Source organism: Grampus griseus (assembly GCF_964374135.1).
Source record: "Grampus griseus genome assembly, chromosome: 8".
Classification (NCBI taxonomy): Eukaryota; Metazoa; Chordata; class Mammalia; order Artiodactyla; family Delphinidae; genus Grampus; species Grampus griseus.
Window position 1 is genome coordinate 104,378,774 of NC_139002.1, and position 20,499 is coordinate 104,399,272.

General features: G+C 57.6%; 2 protein-coding genes across 4 annotated transcripts; one reads left to right on the forward strand and one right to left on the reverse strand.

Moving 5' to 3' along the window:
* Positions 1-621: 621 nt before the first annotated feature.
* Positions 622-6,706, reverse strand: ZDHHC24 (zDHHC palmitoyltransferase 24). 3 transcript variants are annotated; one of them, XM_082660167.1, is made up of 3 exons: positions 6,397-6,706; positions 4,946-5,223; positions 622-1,359 (listed from the first exon to the last, which is right to left on the reverse strand). In XM_082660167.1, exons 1-3 carry the CDS (start codon positions 6,675-6,677, stop codon positions 1,064-1,066), a joined length of 855 nt encoding a protein of 284 aa, XP_082516293.1. In that variant the 5' UTR covers positions 6,678-6,706; the 3' UTR covers positions 622-1,063. The 3 variants fall into 3 exon arrangements, with proteins under 3 accessions (XP_082516293.1, XP_082516295.1, XP_082516294.1); XM_082660169.1 differs by lacking the exon at positions 6,397-6,706 and adding an exon at positions 6,226-6,357; XM_082660168.1 differs by lacking the exon at positions 6,397-6,706 and adding an exon at positions 6,205-6,357.
* Positions 6,707-7,554: 848 nt separating this feature from the next.
* On the forward strand, positions 7,555-20,433 carry ACTN3 (actinin alpha 3). Its single transcript, XM_082659609.1, has 21 exons — positions 7,555-7,756; positions 11,214-11,328; positions 11,507-11,626; positions 11,929-12,015; positions 12,097-12,184; positions 12,661-12,739; positions 12,830-12,911; positions 13,658-13,743; positions 14,063-14,155; positions 14,597-14,827; positions 14,953-15,100; positions 16,115-16,265; positions 16,829-16,937; positions 17,033-17,173; positions 17,433-17,615; positions 18,293-18,427; positions 18,523-18,702; positions 19,127-19,273; positions 19,369-19,434; positions 19,910-20,068; positions 20,151-20,433. The coding sequence occupies exons 1-21, from the start codon at positions 7,607-7,609 to the stop codon at positions 20,307-20,309; spliced, it is 2,709 nt and encodes a 902-aa protein (XP_082515735.1). The 5' UTR covers positions 7,555-7,606; the 3' UTR covers positions 20,310-20,433.
* The last annotated feature ends 66 nt before the right edge of the window (positions 20,434-20,499 follow it).

Below are 20,499 nucleotides of genomic sequence, written 5' to 3' on the forward strand. Positions count from 1 at the left end.
TCTCTAAGAGAGTAAATGAGCCTCTATCCACTTTCCATCTTTCAGAATGTTGTCAGGCTCTTTGGTCTAGTGCTGTCTCCCTCCTATTTTCTTTGTCTTTGTAAATTTACATCATTTTTAATTTCTTTACTATCATTTTAGATTTTAAGAGGAAACAAACTCACATGTTTAAACCTGCCACATTTAACTGGAAATGTCTATTTACTATATTTAAATAGAAGTGTTTAACAAGTAGCTCCTGAAGCGTCCAGAGAGGAGGAGCTTAGCAGTCTCAGCACCACCCAGCCAGCACAGATGCTTGAACAGCCCCACCTGATCTCTCTGCCTTGATTTTTTCGGCTGTTCAAGGGTGAAGGAGAAAGCACAAAGGTCTGGGTTCAAATCTGGACTCCTCCATTTACTACCACGTGATCTTATCACATCAACTCTCAGAGCTTTATCACCCACAAAATTGCTGCCCAGTGCACCAGGTTAGCTGGAGAGAAGTTCACTGAAATTGTTGCTGTGAAATGTTCCTAACTATAAAGCACTGAACCTGGGGAAGAATTCTGGGTTCTCATACCCTGGAACACTACATTCTGCCGTAAGCTGCTGGCCACCCCCCCCCCGCCCCAAGGCCGCAGGAGGCAGAGCCCTGGCTGCTCACACCCTCAGGCATTCTGTGGTTCCCAGGCCTGCCAATCAGAGGAACCAAAAACAGCAACCCTGGAAACAGTGAAGGTCCAGAAACCCACAGAGACGGAGGGAGTCCAAGAACCAAGTGGGCACTTTATTAACCTGGCAAAGGGGCAGCTGGGCAGGCCGAGCAGCCCCCTGCCAGACCCTTCGCTGTACTCAGGGGCCACTGATAGAGGCAGAGCCGCAGGGCCCAAGCCCTGGACACTAGGAGTCCAAGCTGGGCAAGGGCAAGGCTAAGGGCGGGGCTGGAGTTGCCGAAAGCAGGCATCAAGTACCAGCGTACCAGCCTGCCGCCCCTTCTGAGGCTGGGGGTGGGCCTGAAATGAGTTATCTGAGTCCCCTCTCCTGTTCCCCACTCCTTGTACAGCTCAGGCTCTTCCTGGAGTCAGGAAGCCATGAGTCCCACATCAGCTGTGGTCTGGAACGTGATGCCGTCCCCCGGCAACGGGGAGGCCAGGAAGGGCCAGAGCCAGACAAGGACCCAGCGGGGCCCCAGGGCCGCCTGCAGGTTGTGGGAGAGGCCCAGGTCGTAAGAGCGCTGGCCCCGAGCCCACTCCCACGTGGTCTGGCCCCTCAGCAGCAACATCCCATGGAAGAGCAGTCCAGCCCCGCACAACAGTGCACCCGCCACACACGTGTCGGTCACGAAGGCCAGCGCGAACTGCGCCAGAGACACTCTGCCTGCAAGGAGAGAGCAGAGAGGGTCAAGGAGAAGCAGCAGGCCCCAGCCGTCCCAGAGCCCAGCTTCTGCCCTCCTCCCGTCCCCTACTCCACCATGAAGCAGGGCGCATTCCTCCACTCAGCAAACACTGAGTTGTTGCTCCCTGGTCAACCCATGCCGGCTGATGGGAACACACTAGTGAAACGGGCAGACACAGCCCCCTGCCCTAGATGCGACTTTCACTCATGCATCACAAACTTGTGAGCACCTCCTATGAATACCAGGATGAATGGCAGGTAGCATGTCCGACCTCAGGGAGCTCACAGACATTCAAGAGATCATGTCTCAGTTACTTAATTACAGCTGTGATGTGTGTGACAATGCAAAAGTACAGCATCTTGCATCATCTTGACCCACAGAAGGTAGTAAATATCAGGTGAACTAATGAACTACAAGATGCCATGAAATGTGATGTCAAGCGAGAGAAGGCAGACACAAAAGGTTATGTATCGTATGGTGCCGTTTATATGAAATGTCCCAAACAGACAAATCCATAGAGACAGAAGATTAGTGGTTGCCAGGGGCTGGGGGCACTGGGGGGAAATAGGGAGTGACTGCTTAACGGGTACTGGGGGCGATGAAAAGGGTCTGGAATTAGACGGTGGTGATGGCTGCACAACACTGCGAATATACTAAACGCAGCTGAACTGTGCACTTGAAAATGGTTAAAATTATGAGTTTCATATTATGTGAATGTTTTTCCAATAAAAAAAGAGAGCCTACTGGTGGGGAGATGACATGGCAACTTATTAAGAGGCTCAGGGAAATAAACTTCATCTATTTTGACGGGGATATTTTGGGTGATGCCTGAAGGTTAAGGAGGTATTTGCTAAGTGAAGAGGGGAGAACACATTCTGTGTGAAGGTCCTGAGGCAGGATGGAGAGGTGCCTGCGAGACAAGTGAGTGGACAGTTCTGGAAGCTCAGGAGAGAAGCCCAGGCTGGATACGTAGATTTGTGAGCGGTTGGTACCCGGGCGGTTCCGAGACCCGACAGAGTGTGTAGGGAGATGAGAATGGCGTCTCGACCTCAGCCCGGAAACCAGGTCCTTAGGGATCAGATATAGGGAAACCAGGAAGGAAGGAGGAAACCCCAAAGTACAAGCCGTCGGGGACGTCAAGCGTAGAGCCCTTTAAGGAGGCTGAAGGCCAGCAGTTTTATGAGGCTGAAAGGTCTCATAAGCAAGAAAAGAACACAGAAGGGTCCTCCGGGTTTTGTGGAGACAGAGGCCTGGGGACTGTGGCAGTCTCGGAGGACGGGTGGGGGCAGAAGCCAGTTTGGAGCAGGTGGAGGAATGGGTGGGAGGCAAGGAAAAGCAGCCTATAGCCCAGGCAAGTCCTTTGACTTGGCTGCTGATGGAAGAGCCCGAAGGCATGAGCTGGAAGAGGAGGACGTGGGGTGAAGAGAGGCTTTGTACCAGCTGGGAAAACCCAAAGGAAGCCAGTGGAGGGAGCCTGGAGTGTCAGGAGGAGAAGCGACCCACGGTGTGAGGGCTCCCAGCAGGGAGGAGGGGTCGGGCACCAGGAGAAGGCGGGGCAGTGAGCTTCTGCCTCCAGGACGGGACAGCCAATTCTGGACGTGCCATCTGATGACTAATTTCCTCTGTGATGTATTTTCAGGAGAGGTTGGGGCTTGGAGGACAGGAAAGTGGGAAGATTTGAGCTGCAGCCATTAGGGGAGGAAGCTTATGAGAAACCAGGGCAGCCAGGCACCGCTGAGGGCCTGTTGAGGTCAGCAGCCATGAACGTGACATGACACCGACTGCCACATAGTACCAGGCATCTCTGGCAGCTCTCCGCAGCCAAGGGCAGACACAGAGAAGCCAGGAAGGCACAGCGGAAGGAAGACGGAGCAAAAAGTCTTGAGATGAGATGCTGCGGAAGGCTGGTGGAAATGAGGGCCCTACGCTGGACCTGGGGTGGTGAAGGGGGAAGCTGCTGATGGACAGAAAGGTGAGGGCCAGGAGCTCCGGAGGGGGGTCGCGGAGCACAGAATGAGAGATAGATAGGAGAGGCGGTGGGGGCAGAGAGAGGGGTGACATGGGGTGCTCTGGGAGGTGACACGACTGGGGTGGGGATGTGGGAGTAGGGGAAGGGAGGAGGGGAGGAGAAGGTCAAGAAGCTGAGCGACTGGGGCCATTCACCCACGCTTTCAGATACCTATGCCTTCAGCAAGGCCCAGGGCTGAGAGGGAGACGAGGGGCCGGAGCCCAAGTCTTCGGTGACTGCGGGGAGCGAGTGGGAGATTGTGGATGACCGGGGGTTGGGAGCGTGCAGACAGGAGCAGCTGGAGGGCTTGAGTCTCAGTGGAGGCAGGGGGGTCATGAGGAGGGCAGAGCGCTGCTCAGGAAGCCAGTGTGGGCACAGGAAAACCCTGACAGCCCCACTGGGCCTCCCAAGACGCCCCCTGGGCTGCAGGGAGGGGGTCCTGGGGACAGAGCCGGGCTTGGATAGGATGAGACAGAGCCACTATTCAGAGTTGTCAGGGAGTTTAGTAATTGCAGGACAAGGTTACAGAGAGGACCGTGGACAGGTCAGGAGGAAGGAGTCAGGGAAAAGCAAGCCCGAAGTGTTTTGGGGGGCAGAGAACAAAGTATAAAAAACCAGTGGGGGGCTTCCCTGGTGGCGCAGTGGTTGAGAATCTGCCTGCTAATGCAGGGGACATGGGTTCGAGCCCTGGTCTGGGAGGATCCCACATGCCGTGGAGCAACTAGGCCCATGAACCACAACTACTGAGCCTGCGCGTCTGGAGCCTGTGCTCCGCAACAAGAGAGGCCGCGATAGTGAAAGGCCCGCGCACCATGATGAAGAGTGGCCCTCGCTCGCCGCAACTAGAGAAAGCCCTCGCACAGAAACAAAGACCCAACACAGCAAAAATAAAATAAATAAATTAATAAACTCCTACCCCCAACATCTTCAAAAATATAATAATAATTATTATTATGTTTAAAAAAAAAAAACAGTGGGGTTTCTACCTTGGGTGGTGTCAGAAGAAAGTGTCAACCAGAACACAGCCTCTCAATCAGTCTCCTGATTCAAAACATCCCCTCCCCACTTCCCAAGACTGGCCCTTCCCCTGCCTGTAACTTTCACTGGCTCCCCACTGCCCAGTCAAGTAAGGACCAACTCCTCACACTCCATTCAAGGCCCTCCACCATCCAGTCCTCACTTACTGCCCTAGCCTTAATTCTCACAATTCCCACCAAATGCCTTCACTACTCCGTGCCCAACCTCCAAGCCTTTGTTCACACTGCTCCCCTAGCTCCGAATGCCCCTCACTTAGAATGCTCTCTCACCGTCCCATCCCCCTCTAGGTGAAATCCCACTAGTCTTTCCTCCCCTGAGTCTCTCAGCCAGAACTCTGTACCTATGCTGAGGCCCTGTATTTTACCAGACGGCACACCCAAGTGAATACCAGGCTCCCTTCACCTCCCGTAATTGACGTGGGGACTAGGTCCCCAGGGCGCTGCCTGGAGAACCAGGCGGAAATCCCATCGCCTACCAGAATGGGCCTCTGCCTCTCTGTGGAGGCCTCCCCGGCCCCCCACCTGTGAGCAGCATGAGCCAGGGCAGCAGGAGGAGGGCGGCGGTGTGGAGGGGTGTGTGGGCTCGCAGCAGGGCCGACAGGGCAGGGCCCAGCAGCACAGAGACGTGCAGCAGGACGCCTGCGGCGTGAAGCAGCAGACACAGGAAGGGCCGGTAGTTGTGGAAGCCCACGCAGCGGCCCAGCAGGCGGCAGTGATGGTCCCGGCGAAGGATGCAGATGCGGCAGGCAGAGCAATGCCCGCTGCGCGGTGGCACCTGGCTTTGGCACTGGTAGCAGTAACTGCAGGGAAGGAACCACAGGGTCAGTTCCCCCAGCAGCTCTGAGTGCCCCATTTCATGCCCGGTCAGCCCCTGAGCCCATCCTGGGGAAGCAGGCACAGCCCCTGCCCTCTCTAAGCTTCAGGTTCTTCACAGGTAAATGCAGGCTAAACACCACTTCCCAGGCCCTTCCATTCCTGGCACAGCAGGTCTGAGGGCTCTTCCAGCTCTGAGAGCCCCAGTACTGAGGCCTTTCTCTGGTCTCTAACATCTGGAAGCAAACTTCTCCTGTCCTCCACTGTTACCACCTCCGTCCAAGTCACCATGAGCTCCCCCCTGGATTATTGCAACAGCCTCTTGCCTGGCTTCCCTGACTCCACCTTTGTCCCAACTGGTGTAGTCTCACCCCAGCAGCCAGACTGATCCTTTTAAAATCTAAGTCAGGGGAACTCCCTGGAGGTCCAGGGCTTAGGACTCCGCGCTTTCACTGCCGAGGGCCCGGGTTCGATCCCTGGCACGGCCAAGAAAAAAATAAATCAAGTAAATAAAATCTAAGTCATGTCCCTCCTCTGCTCAAAACCCTCCAATGGCTCTCCGTTTCACTTGTAGTAAAAAGCAAAGTCTTCGAGGTCTTAACAAGGTCTTTATGTCTCTGACTTCTCCCCCCTCACTCCACTTTGGCCACACTTGCTGTTCCTGGAACATGCTGGGCAAACAAATGCCTCAGAGTCTTTGCATCATCTGTTCCCTCTGCCTGGAACGTTCTTCCCCCAGATGACTGTGGCTAACTCTCCCCCCTCCAAGTCTTTGCTCAAATGCCACCTTCTCAATGAGGCCTACCTTGACCACCCTATTTCAAACTGCAATTTGAGTCTCCTTTATCCTGCTCTTTCTGTTTCCTTACCACCAACACCTTCTAACATTCTACATTATTTTCTGATTTATTACGCCTAAAGTTTATCATCTGCCCCCTCCCTGAAATCAGGAATATGTTTTATTGTACCTCCAGTGCCTGGAATAGTACCTTGCACGTAGTAGGTACTCAAATATTTGTAAGTGGATGAATGATACTCCTTCTGCCGTCTGGTTCAAGCGGATCTTACTGTAAACTGGTTCTAACATCTTCAGGTCCTGAGGCCCTCCCCCTGCCCAAAGCTCCCGCTTCTCCCCCCGCCAGATCCCGTGCCCCACTCACGCCCAGCCCTGGCCCAGACCACGGCCGGCCAGCATCACACCCCGGATGCTGGGGTCCGAGCGCAGGAAGAGCCCCACGTTGCCCAGTAGATTGAGCAGCTGAAAGGTTGCCAGCGCAAGCTGCAAGGTCCGGGCCAAGGGTCCCAGTGGGGGCGGCCCGGGACCCAGTACCAGCACGTAGGCCAGCTCCAGGCCCACGGCCGCGGCCCACAGCGCGGTGAGCACAAGAGGAAGCCGCGCGGACGCCGCCTCCGCGCTCCCCACAGCCCTGGGCTGCCCCATGGCCTGGACCCACTAGCGGTCGGATCCCGGGTACCCCTCCGCTTCCGTATTGGGGCGGGGAGAGTGGCAAACGGATGTCTGCTACGACCAATAGGAGCTCTGAAGGGGGTGAGCGAGCGTTGAGGTTCACGGGGAGGGCCCGCAGATACGGAGATGTGATTGAACGGCCGAACGAGCCAAAGAGATGCTTGGAATCTCGTTGGCGCTAGAGCCGGTAGGGCAGCGCGGTTACAGCCCACCCGCGCAGGCCCCGCCCCTCCCGCAGACGCTCCTCACGCTGGTCCCGCTGGCCCGCACTCCGGGAGGATTGAGTTGCAGTTTGGGTGCTGTTGGTGTTTCGCGGCTCAGCACATTCCCCCTCTCCCTCTAGTCGCCCCGATATTAATAGCCCTGTTTCGGCCCATCCAGCTGGCTTGGAGCCCCTCCCCATGCTCTAGTGTCTCCCTTCATCACCCCAGAAAACATTCAAAACAGCTCGGCGCCTCGGTGTTTCTGACTGTGAAATGGGAATAGTGCTCCCTGTTTCCCACCAGCGCGACGCAGGAAAAGGGTCATGAGGCCCAAAAGGTAGCTTCTAGAGCAGTGTGCAGCCACTATTATCGTCATCTTCGTTGTACATGTGAGGAAACAGACTCAGAGAGGCCCCGTGGCTTTCGCAAGAGTCACACAGCGCCCAAGCTGCGGAGCCGGAACGCGAACCCCGGATCTCCGTCACGGGGTACATCCCAGTGCCCCCAAATTCTGCAGTCTCCTAGCCTCAGGACAACCTGCTGCCTGGTCCCGACCCGAGTGGCCTCGCCCCCATCCGGCCCCTCCCTTCTCTCCCATATTTAGCAGGAATCCGATCCGGGGCTGGGCCGGGTGCTACTTAACGCGGCCCCCGTGTTCTGGAGCGCGCCGAACGGAGCGGAGCCAGGAGCCCGAGCGAGATGATGATGGTTATGCAGCCCGAGGGTCTGGGGACCGGGGAGGGGCCCTTCGCGGGCGGCGGCGGCAGGGGCGGCGAGTACATGGAACAGGAGGAGGACTGGGACCGCGACCTGCTGCTGGACCCGGCCTGGGAGAAGCAGCAGCGGAAAGTGAGTGCTAGCCCATTTCCTGATGGCAAAACTGAGGCCTAAGAAGCCAGACGGTTTGTCCTTGGCATCTCAGCAGATCAGGGGCAGAGCCTGTCTTAACCCTCAGTGCCACTTCCTCGCCCAGGCTCTGACCATCAGTCCTCTGCTGTCCTCCAGGGCCCGAAGAGAGGGCTGGAGACCCTCACGAGGGGTTTAGGAGGACAAGAAGAGTTTCAGGGGTCCCCACCCCACAGGGTTCATTCCCCTGGGCCCACTGCTCCACTTCTGCTAAGGAATATGGTTTGGGCAAAGCCCGGGAGATCCAAGTTCAGGGTGTGGGTGGGGTTGGGAAGAATGATCTTTGTCTCCACAACCCCACTCTCTAGTGAAATATTCCCAGACCCCACCTGCGGACTTGCAGCCAGGCAGCTAGAGGACTTGGGAGTGTGGGGAAGGGGTAACCGTCGCAGACCCCTTCCCCACCCTCTCTATGTTCTCTCCAGCATCGTGTCCGTGGTCACTCTATCCCAACTGTTAAATGAGGAAACTGGGGCTGAGATAGGAGCCAAATCATATGCTGTCAGAAAACAGGACGCCCCGCAACCTGAGGGTTTTTGCCCGTTGCTTGCCCCACCCCCATTCTTTCCCAAGATACCCCTCTTTACCCCAGGGGCCCTAAATCTGCTGAAAAGGCCACAAGGTCAGGGAGGAGGGGAGCCCTGGGTTCCCTTTCAGGTAGGTAACCTGACTCTCTGGCCAGATAGACACTTCGTGCTGAGGCAGCACCTTGGAGAGCTGAGAGGGGCACATGGGCAGCTGCTGCCCAGGCCCAGCCTTGTAAGGCACTCGGGCCTCCCCTCCCCGATCTATTTTCACTCGCAGACTTTCCCAAGTGGAGGGGGCAGGACACCTGGGGACCCAAAAGAGAAAATGATCCAGGCTGGAGTGAGGAAACTTTGGGGAGTGTGGCAGGACAGCGGTAGGAGTGTACCACGAGGTCATTAGACCCTGCTCAGCACTTGCCAACAGTGTATGAGTCCAGGAAAGGGCAGGGGAACAGGGGTGTTTGGTGGAATTTGCAGGATCTGAGAATCCCAGAATTTAGAATCAGAGCATTTCCTCTGGGTTAGTTGATAGGAGATGACCCCAGGGGCTGGGAGGCTCAGCTGACTCGGCTAGGGTGCCCGGGGTGACACGCCTCCCCCCAGGCTCCTTCTGCACCTGTCTCCAAGCAGGGCTGTGGTCCTTGGGTCCAGCAATCTCCCAGTGATGTCATCCCTGCCCCTGGCTCCAGCTGCCATCTGCTCTGCAACAACTCCTATCCCCCCCACCCACCCACCCAGGCCTCTCCCAGATCCAGGTCCACATGCCCCTCATAAGATACAGGCTAGTCTGTAACTTGCTTTCATCACTTAAAATATCAGGAGCATCCTTCCAACCCAACTTACAGCCACCCACCTCACTGACTCATTCAATGATTGCACAGAGTAGACGCTCTGTAAATTCATCAGCACCCCCTGGAGCTGGACATTCCGGTTGTTTCTCATCTAACATTGTTTATTACAATGTAATGAACATCTCTGTGCTCAGCTTTGGTCCCACCCCCATGCCTACTTCTCCTCCATGTCTTGAAGCCCTCCTGCCTCTCCCACCTGATAACCGAGTCCTCTTCATTCAACCTCATTGCAAACATTCATTCATTGTTTCTTAGGGAGGTCCTAGTATGTGCCAGCCACTGTTTTAGGTGCCAGCAATTCAGCAGGGGACAAAATTAAAGACACCGCCTCAGGGAGCTTATATTCTAGCAAGGACAAATGTTTTCATCTCATCCACTTGATCCTGCCCTGTCCCACTCACTGACACCTTTCCTCCCTCACCCTGGTCTCAGTCGGCACCTCCTCACTTCTCCCTTCTGCTCTGCGAAGCCATTTGTCTCCCCTCTGCAACCAGAATGAGCTTTCTAAAACGCAGTGCTGCCCCTCCCTGTCCTGTGCCTGAAAGCTTCCCTTGTTGCCCTCAAGATCAAGTTCAGACTCCCTGGCTTAGCACTCAAGATCGTGCGTGACCTGGCCTCTGCCGCCCCTCCGGCCTGCCTCTCACCACGTATACCCCAACACCCCCAGAGCAGTGCCCAGATAGCTGTAGCTCCGCAAACCTAGTAACTGTTTCTCATCGCCAAGCACTTGCCCGTGTGGCTGCCCCTGCCTGGAATGCCCTTGCCTGCCCTTCCCTGCCTGAGTAACTCCCACTCTTCCATCACAGTTCTGATCAATTATTAACCTTCCCCAAGAGGTCCCCCACTTGATATGAAGAACTCCTCCCCTAGTCTCCCCAATACTAGTCTCTCCCAGCACTTCTCAGACCAACAGGACTCTTTGACTGACTGTGAGTTCCTTTAGGGCAAGGAGCAAATCTCATTAAAAGTCATGTTTGTCAAATGAAAAATGCCCCTTCCTCCACCACGGAGGCCTCACCCAGTCCTGCCTTTCCTCCTGCCCTATCTCGACCCAGCACCCACTTACACAGCGGAGGGAAAGAATTCCAAATGATTTCCAGGGCCACCTCCCTGGAGTATCTGCTTTGCGGTGGCGGCGGGATGCTCTCAATTCCAGAATCCTGCAAGGTCAGGGGAAGAAGGACCTGAGACATCACTGAGTCTGAACCCTTAATTGTGCAAATGGAGAGACTGAGCCCAAGAGAGGTCAAGGGGCACATCCCAGGTCACAGAGAGTGAGTAGCTCAGCTGGGATTGGAGCCCAAGTATGGATTCCACCAAGGACTGCTGATGGCAGAATCCAGGGCCTCGAGGCTTGGTAGGTTGGTAGAAACTTGTGCACTACTAGGTTACTGCCATCCCCCAAAGACACGCAGCCATATACCACCCCTCCCATCTCAGACAGAGGCTGAGGCGGAAGCACGCTCTGGCCGGCGAGGGAGGGCAGTCTCCTCCAGGAACTAGGTCAGGCTGGGCCTGAGTGTCCAGCTGATCCTCTACAGCCTGCAGAAAGCTCTTGCAGCCTCAGGGTCTGCTTGAAGGCCAGTTCACAGCAGCCTTAAGGGATCGGTGAGCCTGAGATAATAAAAACACGGGTGCACAGTCCCTCAGAGCCATCTGTCCTTCAACACAGAATTTTTCAGATTTGAGGCAGTATCACCTGCACTGACTCTTGTGCCTCAGAGAGCCCCACACTTTGGAGTGTCTGCTTTACAGGTTTCTAATTCCCCCTTCAGTGCTTGTTGTGCCGGCAGTGAGGCACCCCAAGTCCAAACTGGGACCTGAATGGGCCCCAGACCCCATTTCTCCTTTTCCAGGAGAATTAAATCTCAGAGAGGGAAAGGGGCTGGCCCCAGATGCACAGCAAGTCAGTGGCTGAGCCGGTACTTGAATCCAGGGCCTTGGGCTCTGAGATCTGCCCTGACAGAGGAGCCAGGGCGCTGTCCTCAGCACTAGGGTCTGAGCACTGTTCTCTGCCCCCAGACCTTCACTGCCTGGTGCAACTCGCACCTGCGCAAGGCTGGCACCCAGATCGAGAACATCGAGGAGGATTTCCGCAATGGCCTCAAACTCATGTTGCTCCTGGAGGTCATTTCAGGTGAGGGGTGCAAATCAGTGCACGGGGACCCCAGGACACAGGGGAAAACCCAGAGAGCTGGGGGAGTAGTGGCATCAGAGTGCTGGAGGGGGATTGCTGAGGGAGGGGGAAGTTTGAGGACCATGTCTTCAGCTTCCTCTCATGACCTTTGACCCTTGACCTCTCTCCTCACACCCAGGAGAGAGGCTGCCCAGGCCAGACAAAGGCAAGATGCGCTTCCACAAGATCGCCAATGTCAACAAGGCCCTGGACTTCATTGCCAGCAAGGGGGTGAAGCTGGTGTCCATCGGTGCCGAAGGTGAGGCGGTGGCAGGAGGAGGCCTGGGCAGGGGCCGGGGGTGCGGTCCCTCATCTCAACAATGGGGATAACCGTCCGTGCCTCGCAGGAGGGACTGTCCGGAGCGAAGGTACCCAAAGTGCCAGCTCAGGACCTGGCGCCCAGTAGGTGTTCAATGAATCATTTTGAAGGAAAATGATTGAGCACCTACCTACTAGGTGCCGGCCCTGGGATGGGGACAAGGGCCAGAGGGCGGAGCAGGGGGAGGGCAGCCAAGGCCTCAAGTGCCAGGTGGAGTGTGTCTCCACCCCCCCACCCTGCAGAGATTGTCGACGGGAACCTGAAGATGACCCTGGGCATGATCTGGACCATCATCCTTCGCTTCGCCATCCAGGACATCTCCGTGGAAGGTGAGCGGCAAGGAGGCAGGTAGGGTGAGAGGGCTGGCCCAAAGCCCTCCCCAACCAACACTCACCCCCGTCCCCGCCCAGAAACCTCGGCCAAGGAGGGCTTGCTCCTGTGGTGTCAGCGGAAGACAGCGCCATACCGCAACGTCAACGTGCAGAACTTCCACACCAGGTCCGTCTGCCCATCAGCGTGTGGGGCCTTAGCCGGGCTCTGGGCCCTGGCATAAGCCACAGGGCAGGAGAGGTCACAGCCAACTTCCTGCAACAGTGTCTGAAAATAGGAGGACTCGGTCAATGTTGAATCGAATCCAGGAGGGCAAGGGGGAAATTCCTGGAGGAGGGAGCACAGGAGACATCGCGGGAAGGGTGTTCCAGCCAGAGGGAACCTTGTGAGCAAAGACCTGGAGACCAAAAACACCTAGAAATTGGTGTAGCTTAAGCACAAGGATGTGAAGGAACCATGATGAGCTTGGAGGAAACGGTCCCAGGTTGGCAATCAAGGGCCTTAAATGCCAAGCCAAGGAGTTTGGACTTTACTCCATTTTACAGATGAGGCCGCTCTGATAGGGGTGCTCCTGGGACGAGGGTAGGACAGGGCTGCAGCTTGAACCCAGGCCTGACGCCCACACCCCCCTTCTCTCTGTGCAGCTGGAAGGATGGCCTGGCCCTCTGTGCTCTCATCCACCGGCACCGCCCCGACCTCATTGACTACGCCAAACTGCGCAAGGTAGGCCTCCGCCACCCGCAGCCCCGACTCCCCAGTCTCTGCCCTCAGCTGACCTTTCACCTCTCCCCTCCCACCCCGCACACCATCTAGGATGACCCCATCGGCAACCTGAACACTGCCTTCGAGGTGGCAGAGAAGTACCTGGACATCCCCAAGATGTTGGATGCAGAAGGTGAGAGTAAGCCTCGCCTGGGCGAGGACTCCCCTTACGCACCAGTCGGCACGGTCCTACCTCCACACCTTTGTCCCTGCTCCTCCCTCATCCTGCAATGCTCTGCCCCTCACCCTGCTCCCTGGGCAGAATCCTCCCTGCCAACAGGCCCCCTTCTCCAGGAGCCCGTGTCCGGTCCCCATCCCTCTCCACCCAGTGGAACCAGGCTCTGCCGCCTCTGCCTTATGTAATGGCTCCATCTTCTACCCCATATCCCAGTAACCTGGGTCACCTGGCGGCATGACGGTCACCCATCCTGGGAGCTGCTCTCCGGTGGGTCCTGCCTCTTGTCCCTGGGCCCGTAAAGGCATTAGTCAGTTGAACCAGCAAACATTTTCTTTGCACCTACTGTGCCTGGTACCCTGGATGTGAACTTAGGAGAAAGACAGACAGGCAGACAGACCAAGGTATGGGATGTTTAGAGACACCAGGCAGTGCGGACTGGCGCCTCATCAGGGCTACAGTGTCTGCTCACTCACCCACACCCTCATGCTCTCCTCACCCCATAGCGGGGGAGGTTGCTAGGCCCTGGGGTGATCCGAGAGGACTCCAGGGAAGAGCTGGGTTTGGAGCACCTGGCAGCTGGTGGCCATGACTAGATGTCTGTGCACCCTACCGTCCCGAGGGAACTCTCTGCCTGGGTGGGGACAGGAGCCCACTCCCCACCCCTGGCTTCGGCCAGTCAACACCTCGCTGCCATCCCGCAGACATCGTGAACACCCCAAAGCCCGATGAGAAGGCCGTCATGACCTACGTTTCCTGCTTCTACCACGCCTTCGCGGGGGCGGAGCAGGTAGGGGCTCAGCTGCTGCTGTCTGGGCTGGGCGTGTGGGCCCAGGGGCCCAAGCTTGGCGGCATCTCCACGTTTGGAGGTGCCAGGCCCCATGTGGGTGGGAGTGCCACTGTCCCAGCCGCACATACTCGATCCTTGGGGGAGCTCAGGCGCAGAGGCTTCTGGCCTGGGAGCCCATCCTTACCCTACAAGATGTGCCCCCTCATCCTCTCCTCTGTTGCATGGGCCCAGGTTTGAAGGGTTTACAGAGGGAGGCTGGGTCGGGGGTGTCTGTGGCAGCTTGCTCTAACGCCAGCCCTTCCGCCCACTCCCACCACAGGCAGAGACAGCCGCCAACAGGATCTGCAAGGTGCTGGCCGTGAACCAGGAGAACGAGAAGCTGATGGAGGAGTACGAGAAGCTGGCCAGTGAGGTGAGGCTGGGGCTGAGAGGACCTCCCCCTCTCCCCTACCTGTGCTCTCCCAACCCAGCTGAGCCCTGGACTGGACCTGCAGAGCCTACCTCTCCTCAGAGTAGCCGTGGCCTCTCCCAGCCTCCTCCTGCCATCTCTACCCACCCCCGGCCCCCTTCCGCCCACCCAGGCTCCTGTCATCCACTCATCATCCATCCAGTTACTCGTTCATTTCTCCATTCACTCATCTTTAGGCAGTCTCCTGGCCCTTTGTGCTTTGCCGACCTACACTGGTCCCTGGACTCAGAAGTTAACCGTCCTGCCCCTGCCCTGACGAGCGGGGACCCCCACTCTGCTTGAGGCCCGGCCTTCAGGCCACAGCTTGGGTGTGGGTGGAGAGGGGTGGGCGAGGTGAGCAGGCCCACTCAGCGCTCTCTGCTCTGCCCCTGCCTGGCCCCGCAGCTGCTGGAATGGATCCGCCGCACCGTGCCGTGGCTGGAGAACCGCACGGGCGAGCCCAGCAAGAACACCATGCAGCGCAAGCTGGAGGACTTCCGGGACTACCGGCGCCTGCACAAGCCGCCCCGCGTGCAGGAGAAGTGCCAGCTGGAGATCAACTTCAACACACTGCAAACCAAGCTGCGGCTGAGCCACCGGCCCGCCTTCATGCCGTCTGAGGGCAAGCTGGTCTCGGTGAGCCGGGCCAGGGGAGGTGGTGACCCCGGCCCTGCCCACATCCTCCGGGTGACCTTGGACTCTCTGTCCCCGTCTGTATAACGGGTGAACTGTGATGGCGGGCACCTCTGCCTGCCCCACAGGACATAGCCAACGCATGGCGGGGGCTGGAGCAAGCGGAGAAGGGCTATGAGGACTGGCTGCTCTCGGAGATCCGGCGCCTGGAGCGGCTGCAGCACCTGGCAGAGAAGTTCCAGCAGAAGGCCTCCCTGCACGAAGCCTGGACCCGGGGTAGGTACCTCTGGGGCCTGATTCTGTCCTGGTGTTCTGCAAGGAAGCTGGAGATCTGTTTTCTAGTCCCACCCTGACTTGCTGTGCAGTCAAGTCACTGCCCCTTTTGGGGCCACAGTTTCTTTATCTGTAAACTCAGGCCCCTAACTTTCTCCTGGCTCTGGTCTTCTGTAGGTCTGCTCTGATTAATTTGTCATTAAGCACTTTATTTGTGTATGTGGCAGGTGTCCAAAGGTGAGTCCCTCCACTAACATCACTTACATTATACCCAAAGTATACTGATGCCAAAATATTGCATGAATCAAATATATCACTGGGTGCAAACATTCGCTCTGTATTCTATCAAGGATTTTAATCCTATAACTGAATGAGTCCTGCTGAAAAAAATAATGAACGCTAATAATGGATTATGGACATATTGGATAGCAATGGTTTGACAGAATAATTCCTTAAATATACGGCCATTTATGTGATCCTGACAGGTCTTTGAACTTCTAAACCTCAGTTACCTTCTCTGCAAAATGCAGAGGCACTCAATAAATGGTTGCTGCTGCAATTACTGTGACTGTGGTCTTATCTGCATAATTATGGTAACTGTCATTCTCAAAGCACTTTTACATTCATTATTCATTCATCTAACAAATATTCATAGAGGGTCTACCAAGTGCCGGGCACTGGGTAAGCAAAGGAAAATGGATCAAGGGCTCACTGGGTTCACAGAGTCATTGGAAAGCACTTTGCGATCAAATAATACCAAAAGTGTACCAAGGGCCACCCCAAATCGTGCAGGGTCAAGGGACCCTGACATCACTCACAGGCCATGCCCTGGAACAGGAGCTTCACTTAACTTCATCATACTAGTGTCTCAGAGCAAACCCCGAGGGTAGGCTGGGCAGGTGTGATCACCTACATTTCACAGATGAGGACCCTCCATGGTCACACAGCCCGGCTTGGACCCCCTGCTCCTGTCGCAGCTGCTGCTTGGTGACCTGAGGCGGGCCTCTCTCCGAGCAGGGAAGGAGGAGATGCTGAGCCAGCGGGACTATGAGTCGGCTTCGCTGCAGGAGGTGCGGGCGCTGCTGCGGCGCCACGAGGCCTTTGAGAGCGACCTGGCGGCGCACCAGGACCGCGTGGAGCACGTCGCTGCGCTGGCCCAGGAGCTCAAGTAGGCGTGGATTGCTGCGGGGCAGCCCGGGGTGACCACGCCCCTACCTGGCCCCACCCCCTCTCCCCGCTCCCATAGCCCTCCAGACCTTTTGCTCTCCCTGGTTTGGTAACCCTGCCTTGGCACCCATGTCCTTCCCCGTCACCACTTACTCTGCCCTCCTCCTGTAACCCTCTCCCCATCTCCGGAGCCCGCTCTGCTACCCACGTTCTTCCCACACTGGCGCTCGACCTGCCCCCCAACCTGGCGGCTCCCTTCAGCTTCAGGCAGGCCCAATCCTCACCAGCAGCCTGGGCCTTGTGCCACCTCTTGGAAACCGGCCCCCGAAACTCCAGGCCCTGCCCCTCCACCCAAGCTCCTCCAGGGACTGGAGCTGAGGACTCCCTTCTCCCGGGAATGCGCTGGGAAGCCCCTGCGCTAGGAAAGCCCCGCTCTGCCCCCACCTCCCCTGGCTCCCTTATGCCTTCACCACCACTATGCCCAGGTTCCAGCCCCTGGAGGGCAGTCAGGAAGAAATCTGGGCTGGAGTCTGGCCCCAAAGTTGCCCCCCTTCCCGCCCCCAGTGAGCTAGACTACCACGAGGCGGCCTCGGTGAACAGCCGCTGCCAGGCCATCTGCGACCAGTGGGACAACCTGGGCACGTTGACCCAGAAGAGGCGGGATGCGCTAGAGGTGAGGCTGGGGGCCAGGGAGGTGGAGGCTGGACACTGGAGGAGGTGAGAGGGCCTGCTGGGCAGGCTGCTGACTGGCCATCCCTGTGGCCCTAGCGGATGGAGAAGCTCCTAGAGACCATCGACCAGCTGCAGCTGGAGTTTGCCAGGCGGGTAGCGCCCTTCAACAACTGGCTGGATGGCGCTGTGGAGGACTTGCAGGACGTGTGGCTGGTGCACTCGGTGGAGGAGACCCAGGTGGGCGCAGGGGTTCCAGGTGTGGGGCAGTTGGAGGGGATGACAGGGAAGCGGCCTGTTTCTGTCAGCCACCCCTTTGGGCTCCTGGGAAATGGGGGGCCAGAGAAAAACACCAGTTCCCGAGTGCTGGGAGACGGAAGGCCTGGGTTCTCCTGCCAGTGCTGCCCTGGCCCCACTGGATGGCCCGGAGCACGCTGCTGCCCTTTGTTGCTGCAGGAAGTGGGGGCGCTGGTTGATGCTTCCTGCCTGCCCTCCCCAGAGCCTGGTGACAGCACACGAGCAGTTCAAGGCGACATTGCCCGAGGCCGACCGAGAGAGGGGTGCCATCCTGGGCATCCAGGGTGAGATCCAGAAGATCTGCCAAACATATGGGCTGCGGCCCAGCTCCGCCAACCCCTACATCGCCCTCAGCCCGCAGGACATCAACACCAAGTGGGACACGGTCAGTGCCACCTGTGGCCTTTCCCTGCCTCCCCCCACTCAGATGCATTCTAACCACCCTGATCTGTAAAATGGCCATAACAGCAGCATTTTCCTGTGAGGTGTGATTTTTTCTTTTTTTTTTTTGGCTGTGGTGGGTCTTCGTTGCTGCACGCGGGCTTTCTCTAGTTGCAGCGAGCAGGGGCTTCTCTTCGTTGTGGTGCATAGGCTTCTCATTGAGGCGGCTTCTCTTGTTGTGGAGCGCGGGCTCTAGGCACGCGGGCTTCAGTAGTTGTGGCTCGCGGGCTCTAGAGCGCAGGCTCAGTAGCTGTGGTGCACATGGGCTTAGTTGCTCCGCGGCATTTGTGATCTTCCCGGACCAGGGCTCGAACCCGTGTCCCTTGCATCGGCAGGCGGATTCTTAACCACTACGCCACCAGGGAAGCCCCTGGCAGGCCTGACTGAAGCAAACTTAGATCTGGTGTGTGGACATCCTTTATAAACAATCTAAGTTCATTAAGAATGATGTCATGGGCCCCATTTTGCAGATGAGGAAACGAGCCTAGAGAGGCTGAGTGCTCAGAGCTTGGCCCCTACAGAGCCCTGAGGCCTTGGCTCAGAGCGGCGGGAGCAGTGTGAGGGGCTGGAGCCCATCTCCCACTCCCAGAGCTGCCCCGGCACAACCAGCCTCCCTCCCAGGTCCGAAAGCTGGTACCCAGCCGTGACCAGACGCTGCAGGAGGAGCTGACGAGGCAACAGGTGAACGAGAGGCTCCGGCGGCAGTTTGCAGCCCAGGCCAATGCTGTCGGGCCCTGGATCCAGGGGAAGGTGGAGGTAAGGCTGGGATCATGGAGCCAGCCCGGGAGAGTAGGGCCAAGGCTGGGCCACCGGGAGCTGGGAGCCCTCATTCTGCCCGGCTCTCCCTGCAGGAAGTGGGGCGCCTGGCAGCGGGAATGGCCGGCTCTCTGGAGGAGCAGATGGCGGGGCTGCGGCAGCAGGAGCAGAACATCATCAACTACAAGAGCAACATCGACCAGCTGGAGGGTGACCACCAGCTGCTGCAGGAGAACCTGGTGTTCGACAATAAGCACACCGTCTACAGCATGGAGGTGGGATCACACCCGCTCAGGACAGAGGGGAGGCGGCACTGGCTGGGGAAGCCTGGGGCGGCCACAGCTGGACACAGCACATCTGCCCCAGGGGTGCCCCAGTTCAGCGTGGCCAGGTCCCCCAAAGTACTTGTGGGGATACTGAGACCCAGCGAGTGAAAGTGACCTGGCCAGTCACAGAGCAGTCTAAACCCAGGCCTGGATTGGCCATGGCTGGTTGATCAATACATAATACATAATAAATCATCAAACTTTAAGGCAGGAAGGGCCACTGGACGTCACTCTGTGGAACCTCCAGATGGGGACAGAGGCCCAGCAAGGGGGAGGACTTGCCCAGGGTCAATACAGTGAATTGGGGGTGGAGCCAGACCTAGTGGCCAGGCACTGGCCACCCACTGACCCAGCCTGTTTTCTGCTTTCCCAGCACATCCGTGTGGGCTGGGAGCAGCTGCTCACCTCCATTGCCCGCACCATCAACGAGGTGGAGAACCAGATACTGACCCGAGATGCCAAGGGCCTGAGCCAGGAGCAGCTCAACGAGTTCCGGGCATCCTTCAACCACTTTGACCGGGTCAGCAGGGGTTTAGCCCTGTGCGGTGGTGGACTTAGGGGCAGCGGGGGGGCGGGTGTTGGGGACTGAGCCTGACATCTGCTCCCTCACTACAGAAGCGGAATGGCATGATGGAGCCCGACGACTTCCGGGCCTGCCTCATCTCCATGGGCTACGACCTGGTGAGTGTCCCCCAGCCGCGTCCCAGCCGTCCCACCTGTGCCTGTGTCCCTCCCACCTCACACACGACCTCATTTCCTCCTCACCCACCCGCTGGGGCTGAGGAGAATTACCCCATTTCACACAGGGGCTACCAAAGGCTCAGAGAGGTAAATTAACTTGCCCAAAGACACTAGATTTGGACCTTGTTCTGTGTGACTCCAAAGCCTGAGCTTGCAACGTTTCTACATCACAGAAACGGCACTACAGAGACCCAGGAAAAGGTCAGGACTGACGGGCAGCAGGAAGCACTGCCGCGGGCAGGAAGCAGAGCACAGCCTAGCAGAAAGGATTTCCCAGACCTAGAGCTAAGGCTGCAGCGGATGGTCTATGGAGAAAGGGGGCACTTTGTCACTGGAGCTGTCAGGCCAGGGGGACACTGGGAGCCCTCCTGGCTTAAGCACCCCCGGGCACGGTGCCCGGCCTCTAACCCTGCAGGGGGAAGTGGAGTTTGCTCGAATCATGACCATGGTGGACCCCAACGCAGCCGGGGTCGTGACCTTCCAGGCCTTCATCGACTTCATGACCCGAGAGACAGCCGAGACCGACACGGCTGAGCAGGTTGTGGCCTCGTTCAAGATCCTGGCGGGAGACAAGGTGAGTCCCTGGTGGTGCAGGGGGCTGGCGGGCGGGGGCAGGGAACAGGACCTGTGGGCCCTCAATCCCTCTTCTTCCCCAGAACTACATCACACCTGAGGAACTGCGGCAGGAACTCCCAGCTGAGCAGGCCGAGTACTGCATCCGCCGCATGGCGCCCTACAAGGGGGCCGGGGCTCCAGCCGGAGCCCTGGACTATGTGGCCTTCTCCAGCGCCCTCTACGGGGAGAGTGACCTCTGACCTCGACCCCTGAGGTTCTCTATGCAAGTCCAGAGAGAGGATGCTTCCTCCGGCTGATCCCATCCATCCCTCGGAGCAAGGGCCCTAGAGAATGACCGGCCAAGTGTTTCTCAATAAAAAGCCATAGTGGGCCCCTCTCCATCTCCTTTTGCTTCCTGAAGCAGAAGCTGGGCCCTCAGTCTTCTGGGCA

Coding starts and splice junctions, on each gene's coding strand:
- ACTN3 (XM_082659609.1), top strand. CDS start 7,607: ATGATGATGGTTATGCAGCCCGAGGGTCTGGGGACCGGGGAGGGGCCC. Junction 12,185..12,660: donor GTGCAGAACTTCCACACCAG/GTCCGTCTGCCC, acceptor CTCTCTGTGCAG/CTGGAAGGATGGCCTGGCCC. Junction 16,938..17,032: donor AGAGGCGGGATGCGCTAGAG/GTGAGGCTGGGG, acceptor CTGTGGCCCTAG/CGGATGGAGAAGCTCCTAGA.
- ZDHHC24 (XM_082660167.1), bottom strand. CDS start 6,677: ATGGGGCAGCCCAGGGCTGTGGGGAGCGCGGAGGCGGCGTCCGCGCGG. Junction 5,224..6,396: donor GGTCTGGGCCAGGGCTGGGC/GTGAGTGGGGCA, acceptor CCTTCCCTGCAG/TTACTGCTACCAGTGCCAAA. Junction 1,360..4,945: donor CTGGCTCATGCTGCTCACAG/GTGGGGGGCCGG, acceptor CTCTCCTTGCAG/GCAGAGTGTCTCTGGCGCAG.